The 20,822-nt window shown below is 36.2% G+C and overlaps 1 protein-coding gene across 2 annotated transcripts in view; it reads right to left on the bottom strand.

Annotated features, from left to right (window-relative positions):
• Window positions 1-2,335: 2,335 nt before the first annotated feature.
• Window positions 2,336-20,822, bottom strand: part of PDCD10 (programmed cell death 10) — a 32,145-nt gene continuing 13,658 nt past the window's right edge. For both annotated transcript variants that reach the window (XM_034439041.3, XM_034439042.2), the window contains exons 2-8: window positions 18,279-18,491; window positions 17,185-17,238; window positions 14,447-14,564; window positions 12,822-12,948; window positions 8,673-8,751; window positions 8,161-8,243; window positions 2,336-2,833 (exon numbers count right to left, since the gene is read on the bottom strand). In XM_034439041.3, coding sequence (XP_034294932.1) covers window positions 2,752-2,833; window positions 8,161-8,243; window positions 8,673-8,751; window positions 12,822-12,948; window positions 14,447-14,564; window positions 17,185-17,238; window positions 18,279-18,374 — 639 coding nt within the window. In that variant the 5' untranslated portion in view covers window positions 18,375-18,491 and the 3' untranslated portion in view covers window positions 2,336-2,751. The remainder of the gene's footprint in view (window positions 2,834-8,160; window positions 8,244-8,672; window positions 8,752-12,821; window positions 12,949-14,446; window positions 14,565-17,184; window positions 17,239-18,278; window positions 18,492-20,822) is intronic.

Genomic DNA, 20,822 nt, shown 5'->3' with positions numbered 1-20,822 from the left:
AATGAAAACCAAGCTCAGAAAGACTTGCTTGTGGTGAGCACCTGGCAAACTGAAGATGTCCCAGAAGCAGGGATGACATTATAGCAAAAATTGCCAGCCAGATTTATTATTAACAAACTTATATGAATGCCCAATCCACACTTGGGTGTCTTTGAGTGGCTTATAACATTAAAAACCTACAACATAAAAACCTATAGAACCCCACACCCATGGAAGCAACACAATCAAATCAACCATTTGATCAGCTCAATTTGTGGTCCCCACACCGCTGACAAAACCAGGTCTTTTAGCCTTTTGAAAAAGTAGCAATGCTGACTTCCGGCTGACGTCATGTCGAGATCGGACACGAGTGGGTCTCGGTGCTCCCACGCCGAGTTCTCCTTGTTGGAGGGCTCTGAAAGGAGCTAAAGCCACTCTGTGAAGAGGGGTGTCCTGTAGGTTAGAGAGAGCCGCAACTCTCCTGCTTGACCCAGGGCTTCTTCCTTCTCACCCTTGACAAGAGGCAGCCATCATGGCGGCCGTGAAGCTGGGCAGCCGAGGCAACAAAGAAATGTGCAGGAGGTGTAGATAATCAGTGCCTGGAGCTGGGTAAGAAGTTTTTTTTTTATGTAGACCCTAACTTTAAAAGAAACAAAGAGAAGAAAATCCAGGAAGAGACTCTTAGATATTAATGTATATTTAAAAATAAAAATCTAATAAAACTAAAAAAAAGAAAGAAAAAGTAGCCGGCTGGGGACCAATCGTACTTCAGAAGGAATATGTTTCACAGAGAAGTGGCCACCACCAAGAAGGTCCTCTTTTGCAGAGCAGAATCTCTCTGGCATGCAATATTTTTTGCTTTCAAAGAGGCTGGGTGAAAATGGACTTTTACTCAGCTTTTTTGAGAGAGCTGCCTGCCTCCCTTTGGAAGTCAGTTCTTTAGCTCCATTACAACATGCACAATCCCTTAACAATCCCACTGGGGAAAGCCATGATGTGGTCATAAAATCAGGTCAGGTTGTGTTGTTACCTCTTTTATCAGTATCACTCTTACATTTTTGGCTCAATCATGGTCATAGGTTGAGGACTACATATACATGATGCTGAAGATTTTTCACAGTTACAAAAATGTACAAAAAAACCTCTATTAAAAGAGTTATATAACCAATGTTTAACTAAGACGCTGCAAAAGATTATTCTTATTTTTCTTGCAGTAGTAGTGGTGAAAGGAGAAAATGACACAAACGCATAATCACAATATAGATAAGCTGTTCACAAAGTCAGATGTAAAAAGGAGATCCTAGCATAACAGCTCTACAACAAATGAATGAATTTCTGTTGGAAATCAGCAGTCCTATCATGACAGCTCAGAGTAGCGATCATTCAGATTGTTATACTAATATTAAAAAGCATAGATATTAAAACCATTTATTTAAACATACATATTAAATAGCACCATTGCCCAAATGAGTAGACTTGATCTCTTGCATTGATATAACTGCAATACTTTATTAAATATAATTTCAGCACAGTGATACGGGTAGTCTGCATGTTATCTTCACCTCTCTTTCCTTCATTGGTTTTTTGTTATCAAAATTAATTAAATGCCAAACTCCTTTGGGCAAACTCAATTTTTACTTCTGTTACACTGCCAAATGCTAGAGATATTCCCACCAGAATATTTACATCAACAAAAGTAATTTCTTAATTTTCAGTGTAACTAAATTAGTACACCAAGGAATGTACTCCATTTATCTAATGGAGGCATTGCTGATTGTGAATAGCTCAGAAATACACCTCTTAATAAATCACAGTCTCCCAATTCTGAATAATTTTCACAGGTTGTATAGGCGAAACAAACATACCCCATACCCTGGCACTAGGTACTGTGTTTCCCCGAAAATAAGACCCTGTCTTATATTTTTTTGAACCCTGAAATAAGCGCTTGGCCTCATTGACATGTGCTCAAAAGCCCGATTGGGCTTATTATCAGGGGATGTCTTATTTTGGGGGAAACTTATCAAATGTACTAACAGTGATGCTGCATAAGTTCATATATATAAAACTATTTATTGACAACTGCACACCTACTATCACTCCCCAAAGAGGTTCTGCAGTTCACGCCACCGTTAATGATGAGTTCTTTGGTAATATAATAATTCACTTTAAAAATAATTTGGAAAAAAAAATCAAGCTTTTGAGGGAAAGACTCAGTAGTTAAGAGTGAATTTCTGTGCAGGAAACTTTGAAGATTCGATCTTCTTAAAACGACATCATTCTTTGTATGAACTCTGAAGACGTATGTACATCTCCCCGCTGATTTTAGCTTCAAGGACACCATTATGGGATAAAATTATAGAGATAAACAGATGTAAACTATTTATTGAATATTTGCCACCAATATTGTTAAATACATAATTCTGTTGCAGTTTTTCGCTTTCAAGTTAAAATGTCAGAAACAGAACACCAAATATTTACAGTTCTTATAAGGAATGTTACATAATGACACATTAAGGCGTAAATTCTTTTGGCTTATAATTCTGAAAAGAATAATAGCAAAAAAGTGATGCAAAATCTTCATTGTGTGATTATGATTAAGCTATGTTTTTACAAAAATATGGTGTAAGATGGCAATAAATCCCATTCAAAATCCTGCATTAAGTCCCTTCAATTGGGATTGATAATTTACACAGTCAAAACTTTAAAGTTTACATATAAAGGTATCCTATCCATCATTGAAAAGTACAGCTCTCAACATATACAGTTTTTTTTTCAGGCCACAGTTTTGAAGGTCTGGAGTATCAAGTTAGTTTGATGAATTAGTCGGTTGGCACTTATGAACACATTTATTGCCCTATTGTAAAGAAAAACAGAAAGAAGATATATTTTAGCAACAAAATAAGCTTATACAAAATAGAAAGCAATCATATTAAATGCAATTAATTTTTACAATGAAATCCTATGCACTGCTTCTGGAGTGCAGTACTTAAATATACAACAATAATTCACAAAGGAAGTTCAACAATATGAAATTCTGGTTGAAGGTTTTTTAATACTCTTAACTCTGAAAATAATTAGAGGTGTTTTCTTAAATGGGAAAAAATACTGAATTCTTTATTAAACCCTAAGAGCTAAATCACAATACAAAACTAAATGTTGCAGTTAAAGAACCAAGTTACTGCATTGCAATCCTATCCTTACTTACCAGGGTCAATGAATTCAATGGGCATTGTTTCTGAATACAAATGTATCCCGTGGGATCCTTGGTGCTCTCTGAACTTGTTGCTTTCTTGCAGACGTTTCATTACCCAGCTAGGTAACATCACCAGTGCTGAGCTCAGATTGCTCAAGGACCCCAATTCAACCTTGAACTACAAATATTCTTTTCTATTGATACATACCATTCCCTTGTAAATCAATCAAGTTCCTGCTAAAGTGATCCTAGTTATGCAAAATGGCATGTAGGATTGGGATATGAATTCCCCCTCTTTTATAAAAGCTAGTTATTCCAAAACATTGCAATCTGGTAAAAACATCCATTCACATTCACTGCTTTAAAAATGTTCAGTGAGGAAAGTAGACAAACTAGCAAAGGAGTCCACAGATACGTTTATCAGGAAATATTATTTCCAGATCATGAAAATAAAAAAAACCAGAATCTTGTAGGATAATGGTAAAATTTGTGCAATATTGGCTGAAAATGCTCATGTTTTCTGGGCTGATGAGGAACATACACTTGAAAGAAATTTATAAGCTATAGTGAAGATGATTACTCCACAACTTGTTAATCATTTGCCTCTTCTGTTACATTAAGGATTATAATGTTAAGACAGAGTTTGATAATTGTAACAAATCAGTAAAAATTGTAGCAAGGTTTTGAAGGAGCTGGAAAGGAGCCATCTGAGGCATCAGCTTGCTGTTTATATTATCTTTTCAGTCAAAAGAAGCATTATAGACAATTATAAATTTATACACATTCAAATAAATTAGATCCCAAAGGGTTTTTCAAAACACATTTTGAATGAGATTACCTACACTGGAAAAACTAATGACAGAAATTAAAAATTGATAAAGAACATAGAAATAAAGTCTGATGGTCTAAAGGCAGAACTCTGAACGGTTATATTGATATTAGAATGAAATTAACACAAGGAAAAAGCCAGAAAAGAGATCCACATCATAAAAGAAGGAAAAGTACAACTGACTCAGAACTATACAGCGGGCACAGCTATAAACTACATACAGGAAATCAAAAGCTCAGAATTAACTGAGATTAGGGTAAAAGGTACTAAAAATAACACAAAAAATAGTTTCTTTAAATATGCTCAAAATAAAAGGAAAAAGAATCAATAGAGCAGCTGCCCAGTGAAAGTAAAATGCTGTTAAGTTAACAAAGAAAAGGCAGTCCTACTCAAATCCACTTGTGTTTAGTTGTTTCCAAATAAATCTCTAGGAAGAAATTAATTACATCCTGTTTTATTTAGGGACCTACATGACTGTCTTTCTGAATTCAAGTATGATGTTTCAGAAATCCTACAGAAAAATAAAGCACCTTTTGATCCCTAACTATTCAGTACTACTTTCAAAAAAAGAGGGGAAAGAAAAATCCAGCAAGATCTAGAACAGTTGTTCTGATCTCAATACTTGTAGAAATCCTAAAATAAACCATAAAAAGGTAGGTATCCTTGAAAAAAACCCCAAAATTGTTAGAAACTAGCACTCATTTCTCAACAATGAAACATTTTGGTTGGTTAATTAGGTAAATTCCTTAATAGATTGTTATAAAACATAACATGACCAAAGCAATTAATAAGAGTACCTCAAAACGTTACCTAAGTGTGGGTTAGACAGTGTAATAATTAAGTAGATATATACCTAGATCTAGAAAATTATAATCAAGAAATGCTCATCCATGTTTTTGCAACAAATTGGACTGTGATATCAAGTGGTGTGTCATAAAAATCAAATGTGGCCCTTAATATTTCATTAAGGATTTGAGTGAAGAGGTAGAAATGCCTACCAAATTTATATATTATACAAAACTGGGACTTCAAAAATTCAAATTCAATTCAAAACAATATTGATAGCTGTAGAAATAGGTAGAATGCAACAGAATGGGATTTAACAGAGATAAATGCAAAGTTCTTAACTCAGAAAATATACACCAAATGGACAAATATAGGAGGGAAGATACTAGCTTGGTAACAAGCACTTGTGAGAAAAGATTTTGGTGCTGTAGTTATAACTGCATCTAAATCAGCAATGCATGCTGTTATGAAGACAGCAAATGCAATTTTAGACAGCATAAATTTCCAAATAATGGAGAATAATAGTTTCATTCCATTCATCTCTGATCAGATTCCTCTTTAAGACTGGGTTAAAAGTATAGCAGTAGTCCTTGACTTACGACTGCAAATTGGACTGGATTTCTGCTCATAAGTCATAACTTATGTCATAAGTCAAGGCACCCAACATTTTTTGCAATGTTTGTGAAGCAAATCACAGTGGTCATTAAGTAAATTTGTGGTTGATAAGCAAATGCTGTTAAGGGCAAACCCATTCTCCCAAATGGGTGATCTTTGCCAAAAATAAAGTTCATAAATTGAGGATTACCTGTACTCGTAAAAAGTTGAAACAACTTCAGAGACAAGTAACAACAACGATCAAGGGATTACATATTAATTTCATTGAAGAGAATTTGAAGGAGAAGAATATTTTTAACATTTCAGCATTCATGAAAGATGACCCAGGAGGGATATGATAGCACTTTGGAGGACAAAACATTGCAGTCTGTTACTTCTTATTTAAATCAGAGGAAGTTAAATTATATATTAAGACTAAGAATACTTTGACAGTGTGGTCAGCTATCTAAAGAGAGATGATTGTGAGCAGATGGAGATTAGATAGCCACCCAGCTGGTATGTTTAATTTCCATTTCTGAACTGAAATTCATAACTAAATGGATTTTGTTATTGAACTCTCTTAATGAACTCTCCCAACTCTACTCTATTTCTATTTAAATAAAAAACCCAGAAAACAACCCCCACCCCCCAAAATCTATTTTACTTTCTTTGTTTATCCATGAGCAAACAAAGTTAATTCCTTGGATTAATAATTCAGAATAATGTCTTACTATAAATGCTAAATAAATGGAACAGTGGAAAAAAAACCTGGAGATTTTTGGGGTATTAGCATTGTTCGGCTAGCTACAATCACAAGCAAGGTCAAAGAACAGATGGGATTTTTCCTCCTCACTACACAGTATTAAAATTGTTCTTCGGCCGCTTCTAATATGGATTTTATTCTATTGCTTTCAAAGCGCTACTCATAGATTTTGCTTCTCTTTTTCATACCCACACAGAATTTGGGACTATATTTATGTAACTTGCATTTATGTAAAGCTTGGAAGCATTAAGAGTTTGCTACTGTCCTGTTCCCATTCCCCCGCTCCACCCAAAATTCTAATTGCCAACAGTACTGGAATTCCAGGTGGTCTCATATTTATGTACAAACCAGACAAATGTCCTGCTACTATATATACCATGTCGAGGGAGCCCAATGTCCTGTAACCAATTATGGCCAATCAGATGATTCTAGGAAATCTGGAAAAAGAGCCGAAATACAACAGTCTTCCCCTCCAGATTTTTCCTCCAACAATTGTTATTCAGAAGCACACAGTGACTCTGTATCTAAGCAACAGCTATCATACTTAGATGCGAGTGGTGGTTCTCCCTTTTATCAGCCTTTGAAAATAAATTATTTTTCTGTTGTGGAAATCCCATTTAGCTCATAGTCAGTAGGAGGCAGCAAGCATGTAGCCAACTTTCTCTATTCCTATAAAAACAACACAGAGTCAGAGTGCACTACTAGAGACCCCAGAGAATATAAGTCTGGGGCTACAGGTTAGATTGAGCCATTAAAAAGAAAATTGCTAGGAGAAGACAATAGCAAACTCTACATTATTCTCAAGAAAACCACACAGATTTGTCTAGAAATGTGAAGTGGTTTCAGTTGGAAGGTTAAAAAAAACAGGTAATGCCACACCTCTTGGTGACTCTTTAAAGCCCAGGAAAAGCCACAACTCCTTTAAGGATGTGCCAAGAGATGCAAGCACATTCACTCTGAAGCACTTTTTCAGGTTTTGGATCCAAAGAGTTCTACATTCCTAGACATGTTCATACATTCACCAGAAATTTATATCAACTAGAGAATCTTGACTTTATAACCATAGAAATTTTGTCATTCATTTTGGTATGTGAAAATCTTTGTTTCTAGACAAGGAAAAATTCCCATTATTTCCCTTCTTTTATTAGATTGTTAAAAGTCTTTTGTCATAGCAATCATAAATATGAGTAGAATAGAATAGAATAACAGAGTTGGAAGGGACCTTAGAGGTCTTCTAGTCCAACCCCCTACTTAGGCAGGAAACCCTACACCATTTCAGACAAATGGTTATCTAACATCTTCTTAAAAACTTCCAGTGTTGGAGCATTCACAACTTCTGGAGGCAATATGAAATAATTGATAGCTGAGTCTTAATGCTCTTGTGAAAATTCCCATTTTGAAAATTTCATATATTTTATGTTATGACAGAGTGAACAAGAGTGTGTTACTCTATATATCGACATGGGGTCTTTGGTCTAATTTCATGTAATTTTAGTCTGCTTCCAAAGCCCTCTGTAAGAGGTTATTTCCAGCCTCTAGTAAGTGATGTATGTTCTTTCTTTGCAGGAAAAGAGAACGAAAGGAGAACGAGAGAGACAAAAAACAGAGTACTGAAAAGAACAAGGAAGAGCTTCAGAGACAATAGGTAACCCGCTTTCGTACAAATCTCTTCTGACCACCCACTCCGCCCCATCTGTTAGGGGTCCCCATGGGAATGTGTTCCCTCCTAAGATTGTTTTTAGCAAAGATGAAAAGGAAGACATAATTGCTATTAGAACAGTGATACTGTAGATTCCCAAGGAGAATTAAAAATTAAGTAGACTCATTGATGCCTAAGTTTAAAAAGCAAATGTTCCAATCTGGCCAATTTTTTTCATTCTTTGCTAAACTGGAACTGATGGAAGCAATTAAGATGTTAAGATTATTGCAAAGTGTGCTCTTTGGAGTATAAATTATTAATACAAAAGGAAAAAGAAAACAGTCACTAAGTCAATTAAAAAAGAAATATATACTTACTTTCCATCTTTAAAATAAGTTTTCAAAGTGTCACTGAAACTTTTGGAGTATTTTACAAATTCTTTCTTTTGGTGTTCAAGTGCCTGAAAAAGTTTATGTAAATAAATAGTAATTAAAATTTTCATTTTTCTCAAACATCGTATTTTTTAGTCAATGAACACAGAACAAGATGAGAAAAGGTATACAGTAAATGATGGAAGTGGCAAAATTCACCATTTAAATGATGAAAATGTGCTTCTACAAGTGACTTTTGCTTAATGTTTGTAAAGTATTAATTCTACAAACAATAAGAATTATATTAAACCTTAAAGCAGTCATTATTGTTTAAAAATCCACATAGACTGAAAAATCTCTATTCATCATCATGATTGTCTTTTTATTTGCCAGTTTGTATTAATTGAAAAATTATGTTTACAGTTCATATTATCTGAGCATGAAGCTGCGTATATTTGTAATGCTTGTGCTTAATTATATTTCTGATGCGGCACTATAGTAGAAATTAAGTCACATACCCTCCGGTTCTGATATTGGTATTTCTTGAAGACATTATTTACTGTATCGAGAAGTTCCTTTATTGCACTGGCAATGTCCCTGTTTGGTAATGAAAATATAATTGCAATTTTTAAAGTGAAGCTGCAGAATTTTAATCACTTTCAAAATTATGTTTGAAATGTATTTCTAAAAGATTTCCTGTCATATATAGTGAGTTTTAGATATGCACAGCAAGATGAAACAACAAGAGCTAATTAAATTATATGGCACTTCAAAATCTAAATTATGTTTAATGCATTCTTCATACGTGGAAAACTAGCATCTGGAAATTACAGAACAATACTCTGAAGCAGCAGGAGCCTTGTCTTACCTATACAATCAAAGGCCTTTCCCTGGAACAATTTTCAATATGTATAGTTATAAATTGCATAGATTTGACTTTTGATATCTTAGACTGAATAAAGAAAGATTGCTCTGATCTACTTTGAACTATCATGAAAGTATTGTTCTCATGAATTGAGGCTAAAATCTTGTCTCATCCATCTTTATTTAAATAAAAGTAAATGTTATTTAATTAAAGTTACACTAACTGGAAAAAAAACCTGTCCATAGTATATATTCCTGAAATAATTCAATGGCAACTATCTTTGGTCCTAAGATTAATGGATACAATTTCATCTAGATTTGAAGCTTACAATATAATGAAACCACTCTGTGTGGGAGTAAGAGAAAGAAATCATTTAAGAGAGAAAAGGCAGTTTAATCTACAGAGAGGATAAAACTCTTATTTACAATATTAACTTAAAACCACTGCTAAGTTGAAAACAGAGTTTGGAAAAAATCTTCTACCATGGTTGCTTGTCTTTTGGGTCGCAGGGGTGTGTCAATTGTCATCTGCCTAACCTTTTATTTGATGAACATCCTTCAAAATGTCCCTTTTGGGACATGTCTGTATTAATATCAGTATCTCTGTTTTATGTGTGAGGAAATTAAAACTAATATTTCCCCATGGACTTTTCAAACTGATCCAGGAGAGGAAAGCCCTGAGTCCACAGCAATATATATATATATGAGCACTTTGCTCCAATCAGTAAACATTTGCATTTTGTTTCACTCATGAAGTAATACAGAAAATCTCTCAATGTATTATTAAAGAGAAGACTTTATGGAAGATATTTATATCAAAATAAACTTATGAACAATTCAAATTTATATAGATTGACTCTAATCTCAATAACTAGGTGAGGAGGTTACATAAACCCATATATTCAATTATTTGAATGTATAAATTGTCTTTGGCAGATACTTTAGGTTTTTAGTTGAAACAGTTGTGGGTTTAAATTTTTTGCTAGATGCTCTGAGTTGCATTGGTGAGTGGGCAACCAGGTAACTAATCCAATAGACAATTAATTCTATAGTTCTCTGTTAACTTGTATTGCACAGGATTTTCATTACTGGACTGAAGAAAAGGCTCTTTTAATTCCTATAGCAATGCATGTGGAGTATGAAAACCTCACTAATGAGGTACCTGAGCTACTAATAACTGAAATCACTATAAAATTCTGTATTTTACATTATAATCTTCTACACAAGAGTTATAAAGAAGCAATGAACTCACACAGACATCTATCTCTTTTATTGAGTTGAATCCTAGAAAAATGAACTCCAAGAAAAGAAAAAAGTCTTCCTCTTACAACTTTAGATAAAACCCAGATGAGAGCATGCATTTTTCTATCATGTCTCTAATCTTCTGGGCATTACCATGGCTTACTAAAATGTTGCAGATAAGGAAAAAAAATGTATTCGTATTCTACGATAAAGTACACGTGTAATTTTATTTTCTAGTAGTCTTACTGTCCACCGATCTTGAACAAAGGAATCAGAAAATTTCTGATAATTAACTCTACAAATGGAATTAAATTAAAATTAATGAGTCGGATTTACACAATTACATACAATGAGCCCCTGCATTGCATAGCTCCGTGATGGCGAACCTATGGCACGCGTGCCACAGGTGGCACGCAGGGCCCTCTCTGCGGGCATGCAAGCTGCCGCCCCAGTTCAGCTCTGCTGAGTGCGTCCGTGCCTCCTGCCGGCCAGCTGGTGTTTGGGTCTTTGCTGCGCATGCACAGGGGGGCAGGGCGTATGCGGGAGATGCATATGCATGTGCGAGGAGTGGGGTACATGTGTGGGAGATGCATGCACGTGGGGAGTTCATGCACGGGGGTGTCGCACATACATGCACGGGGACAGGGTGCATGCGTGCATTGAATTATGGGTGTGCGCACACTTGCTCTTTCAGCACTCGGCGCAGAAAAGGTTAGCAATCACTTGCATAGATATTTAAGCATCAGCTTCATGGTTTTTGATTTTGAAAACTCAATAAACTATGGACAGTGATATACCGTATTTTCCGGCGTATAAGACGACTTTTTAACACATGAAAATCTTCTCAAAAGTCGGGGGTCGTCTTATATGCCGGGTGTCGTTCTCCTGTAACCAGGCAGACCAGCCCAAAAGGCTCTGACGAGCCTTAAATGGCTCTGGCGATCCAAGCTCTGACGATCCCAGCTGCGTTGCCTGCTAATCAGGCAACGCAGCTGGGATCGCCAGAGCCATGTAAAAGGAAAAAAGTTTTCCCCCTCCAGCTTGCTTACCTTAGCTGCTAGTCGCAACGCTTGCCTTGCTTCGCTTGCCTGAATCCATTCCATCAGGCAGGGAGTTGAGGACTTCAACTCCCAGAATTCCTCAGCCAACAAAACAAAGCTGGCTGAGGAATTCTGGGAGTTGAAGTCTACAAGTCTTAAAGTTGCCAAGGTTGGAGACCCCTGTTCTATTGGGTAAGTTTTTTCCCCCTTTGGGAGCTTTAAAAAAAATTAATTAATTGGGTTTTTTTTAGTTGTTCTTTTTTAGACCTAGCCATTTAAAGTTTAGGAAGTTTTAAATTTAGTTTTCATATAAAAATAAAAATAAAATAAAATAAAATAATATTTGTGCAGCTTTCTGAGATTTAGTGTGTTTCTGTAGTGTTTCACTCTAACAACACAAACACATAAAATCTCACAAAGCTGTATGTGGAATTTTGTGTGTGTAAAGTGTGAAAGTTGTTTTTTTGGGCTTTTTGTGGCTGTGTGACGTTCCTGCTTGTTGCAGGGGCCATTTTGGGTCTAGCACAGCTGCTTTTACATTGTGGGTGAGCCAGTTGATGTTTTTTAATTTTTATTTGGTGTGCGTTGGAAGAGGGGTAGTCTTATACGGCGAGTATAGCCCAAACCCTATATTTTAACAGGAAAAGTCGGGGGTCGTCTTATATGCCCAGGCGTCTTATACGCCGGAAAATACGGTAATCCAAAATGTGAAAGGAGACTCACATACATCTTTTTTGATGGCGATTCTGGATACATTATGTGTACTAAGAGATCTATCTATTTGAATTCTATCTATCTATTCAAGGAGCAATTGGACATTTGAAAAACCTCCATAAGTAGTCATTAAAACAAGCATAGTGCTGCAGATAGGGAAAAGATTTTAAGATAAGATGATCTCAGTTTCTAAACCAAAAAGGAAGAAAACAGCTCCCAAATAAGCACAGGGAACTTAATATGTATGAAGGCTATTGCTTAACGCACTGTAAGCCGCCCTGAGTCTCCGGAGAAGGGCGGCATATAAATCAAATTAAAAAAAAAAAATAATATCCAGAGCATGATAAAAATTTCTGAGCAACGGGGAATAGGATTCAAAACCACTGCAATTTTAGGTGAGAGAAGACTGGAAAGTGCAATTTATAAAAGAGGGGCAACTCACCAAGATGACTTATAAGATTTCAGGTCTGATGCAGCATTACTGCCACAGGATTATGTTGTTAGAAATAAAAGGATTTAACTACAAAGGGCACAGAATAGGGATCACTGACAGAATTGCTATAGCTATAATATCCACGGTTATTACTCCAGCAGCTAAAACCAACCCACAGCTTGGCCTTTCAATAGTAAGCAAGCATTCATTTTGAAGCAAAAATTCTGTGAAACGAAAACAGCAATTTTATAAAATATTGGTAATAATCAGAATTACAGTGCAAGCCAAAAATGTATTTCTTCTATAAATATAAAGCCACAGCTGGTCCAAGAAGTCACACTTTAGAATAGCTTTTTAGTTTGATTAGTATTTACTTGATTGTCTGAAGAAACCTCACTCTGTCATTGATCTCATCTGGAATCTTGCTGAGAATCTGTTTAAGTGCTCGTGCCTTTTCATTGAGGTCTTGGAATTCGGGCTCTGGCCTTTCAATCATGTACTCTGGGGGGAGAAGGAAGAAAATATAAATAGATTTCTCTAAGTAAGTTATAAATTAAACTTAAAAGGGTTGGCAACATCCTTAACCATGTTAAAATTAAACAAGCAACAAATAAAAACACTAAATTAACCCCAACTCTATTTTGTAAAGAAAAGACTATTGATTTCTAATGATGTAATCAATATAATGTCAGCCAAAACTGAACTATTTAGAGTAACCTTCTTAAAGCACAATTTATGAGAAGTACCCCAGGTATATTAGAGACATTTCAGAGTCATGAAAACTAATGCATGAGATGAAACTTTTTCTTTCTAAAGCTTCCTTGAAATTCTGAAGGTTGGATCTTGTTTCTGAGTAAAGACGACAGAGGTGAGAACTATAGGAAATTGGCTAAACATACATTTTGTTCTATTCCCAAGAAATTTCTTCCACCCATTTTTTTGTATTCAACCTCTTTAACTCTTCCCCCATGCTATCATCTACTCTATGGCCTTTTTAAAAAGTTATAATGTCATGTCTTTTGGGTCGTCCCCCCCCCTCAGGTACCATGTTTCCCCGAAAATGTAACCTTAGAAAGTAAGTCCTAGCTTGATTTTTTACACGTGCACCCAGTGTAGTACAGGGGTTTAAGGCACCCTGTTATTAAGCTGGTTATTAAGACCAGCTGCCTGCAATTACTGCAGGGTTCGAATCTCGCCAAGGCTCAAGGTTGACTCAGCCTTCCATCCTTTCTAAGGTAGGTAAATTGAGGACCCAGTTGTGGGGGCAATAAGCTGACTTTGTATAAATATACAAAAGGATGAAGGCTATTGCTGAGCACATTGTAAGCCGCCCTGAGTCTTCGGAGAAGGGCGGCATATAAATCAAATTAAAAAAAAAAAAAAGCCCTACCCCCAAAATAAGCCCTAATTAAGACCCCCCCCCATTCCAGGGTGCACAGGTAAAAATTAAGCTAGGGTGGGGATGGGAAGGTGAAGCTGCCATAATATTTACCTTTGGATAGTTGCAGCCGGGCCTGTCATACCTTGGCCCATTTCTTTTGCTGCAGCAGGCAAGGCTTTCCTGAAGGCCTCTGGAGCCGATAACAGAACTTCAGATTGATCCAGAGCTCTGTTATCGGCTGAAGACACCTTTCCTAAAGGCCTCTGATAGAGAAAAAGAGGCTGGGGGCAACGCACGCAAGTGAGGCAAGTCAGTGGACGACATCCTCCCCCCCCGAAAATAACACCTGGTGCCTTTTTTGATGGCAAAAAATATAAGACAGGATCTTATTTTGGGGGAAACACAGTAAATCTAGCACAGAGCCACCAAGCTACAAGAATTATCAAAAGAAATATGACCATGGATATATAATTTACAATATATAACAGTAAATGTAAAGACTGAAGTGACAATCTAGATATTCAGCTGTGTTTATGAACAAAACAGAAATAACAAACTTTTTTTAAAAAAATAAACCCATCTAAACCTAATGAGGAAACAGCCACTGATAAGAAATACCTTCTACATCATCCGCTGCCATGCGCAAGAGAGATTCAGTAAAATTAACTTCAATGCTTTTCTTCTCCAAAATTTTTATGATAATATCTTGTGTGAGACCTGGGTTTTCCCTTTCTGCCTGTATTTCAAAGAGAGATTTCAGATTTCTTCTGACAAATTGAAAGTAAAGAACAGCTTCAAAGAAAGCTACAATATGAACTTTTAAGACATTTGAGTAGAACTGGCTTATCATAAACATTGATTTTGCACTGCCTTTTTTTCCTCCAGACCGTATTTCTTGAACTAAATCAATATTTTCACCTGTAATTTGGCCCAGCCTTTTTTTTATTATATCTTTGCAGTATTTATTTCTATGAATCATTCCTTTTTCTTCTATCTTTCACACTAACTGAAATAGACAGTCCTCAGGTTACAACCCTAACTAGGACCAGATATGCAGTTACTAAGCAAAGTGGTTTAAAAAAAATGTTACATGATCGCACAACTGAGCAATGGGAATTCTGGCAACCCTTGAGGGCATTAGATGAGGACTGTGTGGCCATTAAGCAAGGTCCTCTTGATTCTCCAGTCTCCTTCCTGATTGGGGCCAGCAAGTTCTCTTGGGCTCCACCTCCCTGCTTCGCTCACCATGCAGATCCTGAGACTGCAACCTCACCCAGCCCGAGGGTCAGCAATAGGAGAAAAGTGATGATGAAGGTCAGTTGGTGGCAGCAGCAGCGGGGGTAGGTGGTGGAATACAGGGCAGTCAAAAAGGCACAGATGGGGGATGGATAGGCACATGGGGGAGCTGAAGCAGACGCAGTTTGAACAGGGCAGGAGAATACGACTATGGGACATTGTGATCAGTTGTAAATGTGAGTTGATTGCCAAGCACCCAAATTTTGATCCCATGACTGTGGGGCTGATACAATAGCTAGTATTCCAAGAGGTAGTCATAACTACAATCCATTCAGCAATACTGTAAATTTGAACAGTTGTTGGATGAATGCGCATAACTCAAGTAAAAACTGTAAAAACTTTTTGTTTCCTTATGACAGGGGTGTCAAACTGGTGGCCCACAGGCCGGATGCGTCATGCACAGGCCATGCCCACCCCAGGTCCGCAAAGGGGAAAAATGTCACAAAATGTCATGTGACAGCAAAGTGATGCCACAAGTTTGACACTTGTACCTTATGACATGAGCTAAATGAAATTAAGAAAGACAGTAATCTTCACTGTTTTCACTTATTTTTCAAGTTACATCAGAATTATTCTTTAAAACTATCCATAAGTTAGATAACTTGGATAAATAACAAACAAGCAAGATATCAGACATTACATTGTCCCCAAATGCTGCAAAACCTCATTTTTTCTGAATTCCCTATTTCTTTTTTAAGAAACATGTCAGAGTGGTACTCATTTTTTAGGCTTAAAAAGATTGTGAAATAGAGGCAGTTGCCAGGTTAAGAACAAGTTCCATTCTTCAATCTCCCTTTAAATTGAATTTGTATCTAAGTCGGAACTCATACTTACAAACAAATTGCCAATTACTAAAAATGGTGGATGGCATTCTCTCCGTCTTTGAGCTGACAAATTTCTGAAGCCACACAATGTTTTCATAAACTACTAAAACCAGACTATATATAAAAATGTGTATCAGACGTCTATGCACAGATTCACTGGTTTATCGACTCGAGGAAGGATAATACTATCTACCATTTTTAGCAATAGGCAGCCTGTTTGTAAGCATAAATTTATTTTATTTTATTTGTCATATTTCTATGCTGCCCACTCTCCGAGAACTCTGGGCGGCTTACACCGAAGACAGTAAAGTAAATAGCATATTGCCCCCAACAATCTGTATTATCTGTAAATTGGACATTATTAATCCCAGGAATGCCTGTACAATCATACACTCGATGACATAAACTATGGGCCAAGATTTTCTTCGGATAACTTTAGAAGACAAATTAAAATGATTTTAATTGTCTCAATTATAAATTAGAGAAACTATTTTCAACCAACATACTTCTGACTTGGTAAAGAATATCAAGATACTATCCAGCAATATGAGTTGGCTGATCACAGGAAACTCAAGTCATCTAAGTAGTTGATGTTTCTTGCATCACTGAAGCACAAGAGAAACATGAAGGTGAAAAGCCCTTCTTTTAATACTGAACTTCAAAAGCCACAAAACCATCATCAACATCAATTTTTGGACACGTATGTACTTGAGAGCATCTGTGAAGGGGCTTTGTGATCTCTTCAGCAGTCTTTTACTGAAGATATATGTTCAGGGTGGGACTTTTCACACTGTTCCTTTCCTAGACCTTCACTGCCAACAAGAGAAGTACCATGAGGATCTCAGGATAAAGGACTTAGGTGAAAAGGAGAATCTTTCTGAAGTTTAAAAGGCTTCATAACATTTTACTGTATCTTTCTGTTACCTGATTTTAAATGAACATGGACATAAATGAAACATAACCATTGAGTTAATTATCTTAATTGCAGCTTATTCTTTAAATTTAATATTAAGCTATTATCAACTCTGAGTATATCTATTTCTGCAAAATAAGGTGTATAAATAAACTGACTGACTACACACATTTTACTTAGACTATACAAGCATTTAATGGTTTTTAAAGTAAGAATTAGTAACTAAATCTATTTTGCAGAATTTTACAATATTTTAATGTTTATATCTTAATATAAAATATTCATATTTTGGTGTTATATAAGTAAATATATATTATTCTCACCTTAATAAAAGCTGCTCTCAATGTTTGAGCTGCTGATAGATTTACTCGTTCTAGCTGCAAAAAATAGAAATAAACAGTTATACCAAAAGTAATAAGAGGTTAAAGTACATTATCATTATTATTAATATTTCTAAGGATTTTTATTGATCTGGATAAGATTTTTGCAGCTCAGGCACACTGGGCTGTTTCTTTCAGATGAGAATACTGCAAGCCTCTTATAAGCATAAAATAATCATATCCAATAAAATGAATCTGTGAAATAATCTGAAATCTGAAAAAGTTTTGCTGTCATGTTCTGCCATAACTTGTGACTCAGGATGTGTGGACTACAATTCCCAACCAGCATGACTATTCCTGAAAATTCTGGGCAGATGAAATCCACACATTTGGAACATATAAATAGATACACCATTTAACAGATAAATGTTTGTATAACAGATGATGCTCTATGAAATCTGCCTATATACTACTGATATAGGTGTCAGGGAAAACAAACATGAATAACTCTATGGAGGGAGAAGATGACAAGCCAAAAATATAGTCTTTTTTATTATTATTATTTTAGACTGTCTGATCAAGATAAATAAATGTGCAACAATGACACCATTTCTATGAATACAGAAAATATGAATATTTTCTTGATAAATTACCAAAGAAAGACCATCTCGTTTTCATTTGTTCAAAGTCTAAATACATTTATTGTTTCTCATCTAAACAAACAGATTATGTAATGTTTAATAGAAAACATTTCTATAAAACCAAGTAGCTGCAAAAAGCATAAACCTTTCCACCTTATAAAATATGTCTGCCTAATCTGGAATGTTAATTAAACAACGAACTCTACATTCCAGTCTCTTGTATAATGCTGGAATGCATCTTGGGAGTTTATAAATGTAGAATATAATACTCAGAATTAAGGAATTAAATGCCAACAAACCAAGCAGTCTGTTATGAAGCCAAGAAATATGGACAGAAAGGAAGCAGAACTCATAAGGAGAAAATGAGTACTAATATAAGCAAGATAGTAGCTGAGTTAAATAAAACTTCGTTTCCCAAGTACTATAATGCAAAGAAAATAAAATTGAACCTATTACCTCATTAAAGACAGGATACATAACGGCATAAAGAGGCATGGAAACCATAGAAGTGGTCTCTGCTTCATTCCTCATCTCTTCCATTGTCATCCTCATTCAAAGACCCACTCTTGAAGAAAAAGGCTACTGAAGCAACAGATTCCTCATTCAACTACAGCTATATTTTTTCTCCTTATTGTAGTTAGATGTTTATAATATTCAGAATACGTAGCTCTGAAAAAAGAAGATAGAGAGAAAAGTTCATTACTAGATGTACCAGTTTTGAAACAACCAGTACCAAAATAGTTTTATCAGCAGTGTTGGCATAGCCTATATTCACTTAATTCTTCGGTAAAAACTATTAAATGGTTCATTTAGTTGGCAACTTGTAAGTAATTAACACAGTTATTGCAGTAAATTCTCACTTGTGTTTCTTGAAAAGAGCAACAGAAATCTGAAATGTCTTTAAACTACTAAAGAATACAACTTCTATTTTTAACGTTTTCGGCAATAATTGTTCACCAGTGTTAGTAAGCATAGTCATATGTCATAGCAACTTAGGTGGAAAGAGATGTGAGAGACTTGAAAGAACAAGTAATCTACCAGCATAAATGCCAAAGTTAAGACTGGATATCTATACAGTATTGTAAAAATATACTCAAACCTCTAAATCATTGGTTGCTTTAAACCAAAGAGAAATCTGACATTCCATTTCTACCCAAGATATGCCAGCAATTAATTGCTCAATCATAGTAATGATTCATACGTACAAATGTATCATACTGTTATCTAATAACACTAGATGGCTCAGTGGCTCAAGAAATAGTTTGACACTCCGGCGGTTTGAGCTCTGGTAGCACTGCAGAATGGGGTGATCTCCCATCACTCACCTCTAGCTCCTGCCCTCTCCAACCAAGCATTATTGAGAATAGATAAATGTGTATCACTCTGGTGGGAAAGGCTAGCCACGAGGAGCTGGCATTGAACCTGCCTGGATATGAAGTGAAATTGGCAAAAGAAGCCCGGAAGATGTCATCAACCTGAACTGTGCTAGCTAGTTCCCTCCTGTGGCGCACCGTGGATAAATGTGCAGGCGTAAAACCGAAGAAACTAGCAATTAGATTGTCAGGACTACTATTCTATAAAGTGTGGACAAATGTATGCCGTACAAAATAAATAAATAGTGTTAGCTGTTGAAATAAAAAAATGATATGCAATTTATATATATAGAAGGAAGGAAGGAAGGAAGGAAGGAAGGAAGGAAGGAAGGAAGGAAGGAAGGAAGGAAGGAAGGAAGGAAGGAAGGAATTAAAGATATGTGATTAAAAATGGGTGAATCTGTATGTGCATTTATGTATTGGGACTGTGGCCAGGTTAGCTTGCCCCAGAAAACTGATGTATCTGGTTGGTTTCAAAAGGAAGATTGGAGTTTTCCCTGGGGATCTGGCAGATAATTTGGTTGAAGCCTTAAATGTTAATACTACTTTTATTGCAAAGGTTATAGTAACATAATTTTGCATTTTCCTCCTGCCTTTATCTTCATGAGAACTAAGGAGGGTCTTTTTTGAGATGTTTACTCAGATTGCAATTCTGGCCCAAACTCAGATTTATTTTATCTGACCAGTCTTGGTTGCAACTCTTTTTCCTATTTGTCAAGGTAATCCCTTTTTTCTCATTACACTTAATCTTGTGCAAAGTGATTCTGTTAAAATCCTCTACAAATCTACATTGGAAGGCACCGATTCAAGCTCAATCGCTGAGAATATTTGGGCTCCCTGGGTCTAAGGATTTTCCATCTTTGATCTTGGGTGAGGTTGCAATTCTTTATTCAAGAAGAGTGTGTAAACTAGTTGTATTCATAACTCCAGCTCAAGCAGCAGGTAACAGCTGTGGCTAAGACTGCCTCTGCACACATACACCTAATGATCACCTGTGCCCATTCCTGAACTATGAGACAATCCCTCATGTCTTATTCACTTTATAAATGGTTTATTGTTCATACATTCTACATGGACCTGCCCTTAATAACCACTCAGAAGCTACAGTAAGTCAGAGTGCAGCAGCATAGGCAGCAGTAGGCATAACTTGTTATATCCATGTGACTCCACTGCTTCACAAGCTGCAAGGTTGGGGACCCATGATGTATGAAGCCCTTCATGATATAGGCCAGGACTGTCAAACTCCCGACCCGTGGGCCGGATGCGTCACGCACTGGCCATGCCCACACCTGGTTTAGCGAAGGAAAAAAATAATCCTGATACGTCACATGATGCCGCCGTGACAACGTGAGTTTGACACTGCTAATATAGGGTTTAATTTTTTGAGGGATTACCTGTCTGGTTCTTTCTGAGCATCAGATTAGATCTGGCAGAGTGGCTGCAGTCCAGGTCCCAATAATTAAGTAGTGTTATCTAGTGAAAGCCAGAAACATGCCTTCTCAGTTACAGGGCCTGCCTTCCAAGAGATCCAGATGGCTCCCAACCCAATGACTTTAAAGAATCCATTGACCTGGCTATTTTCCCAGGTTAATTAACGAGTCCCTATTGGATGGTGTTTTTTTTTTAA

Source organism: Pantherophis guttatus, chromosome 6 (genome assembly GCF_059756535.1).
Source record: "Pantherophis guttatus breed Tessera chromosome 6, ASM5975653v1, whole genome shotgun sequence".
Classification (NCBI taxonomy): domain Eukaryota; kingdom Metazoa; phylum Chordata; class Lepidosauria; order Squamata; family Colubridae; genus Pantherophis; species Pantherophis guttatus.
The sequence above is the reverse complement of the archived record's forward strand: the minus strand, read 5'-3'. Positions and strand labels throughout refer to the sequence as shown.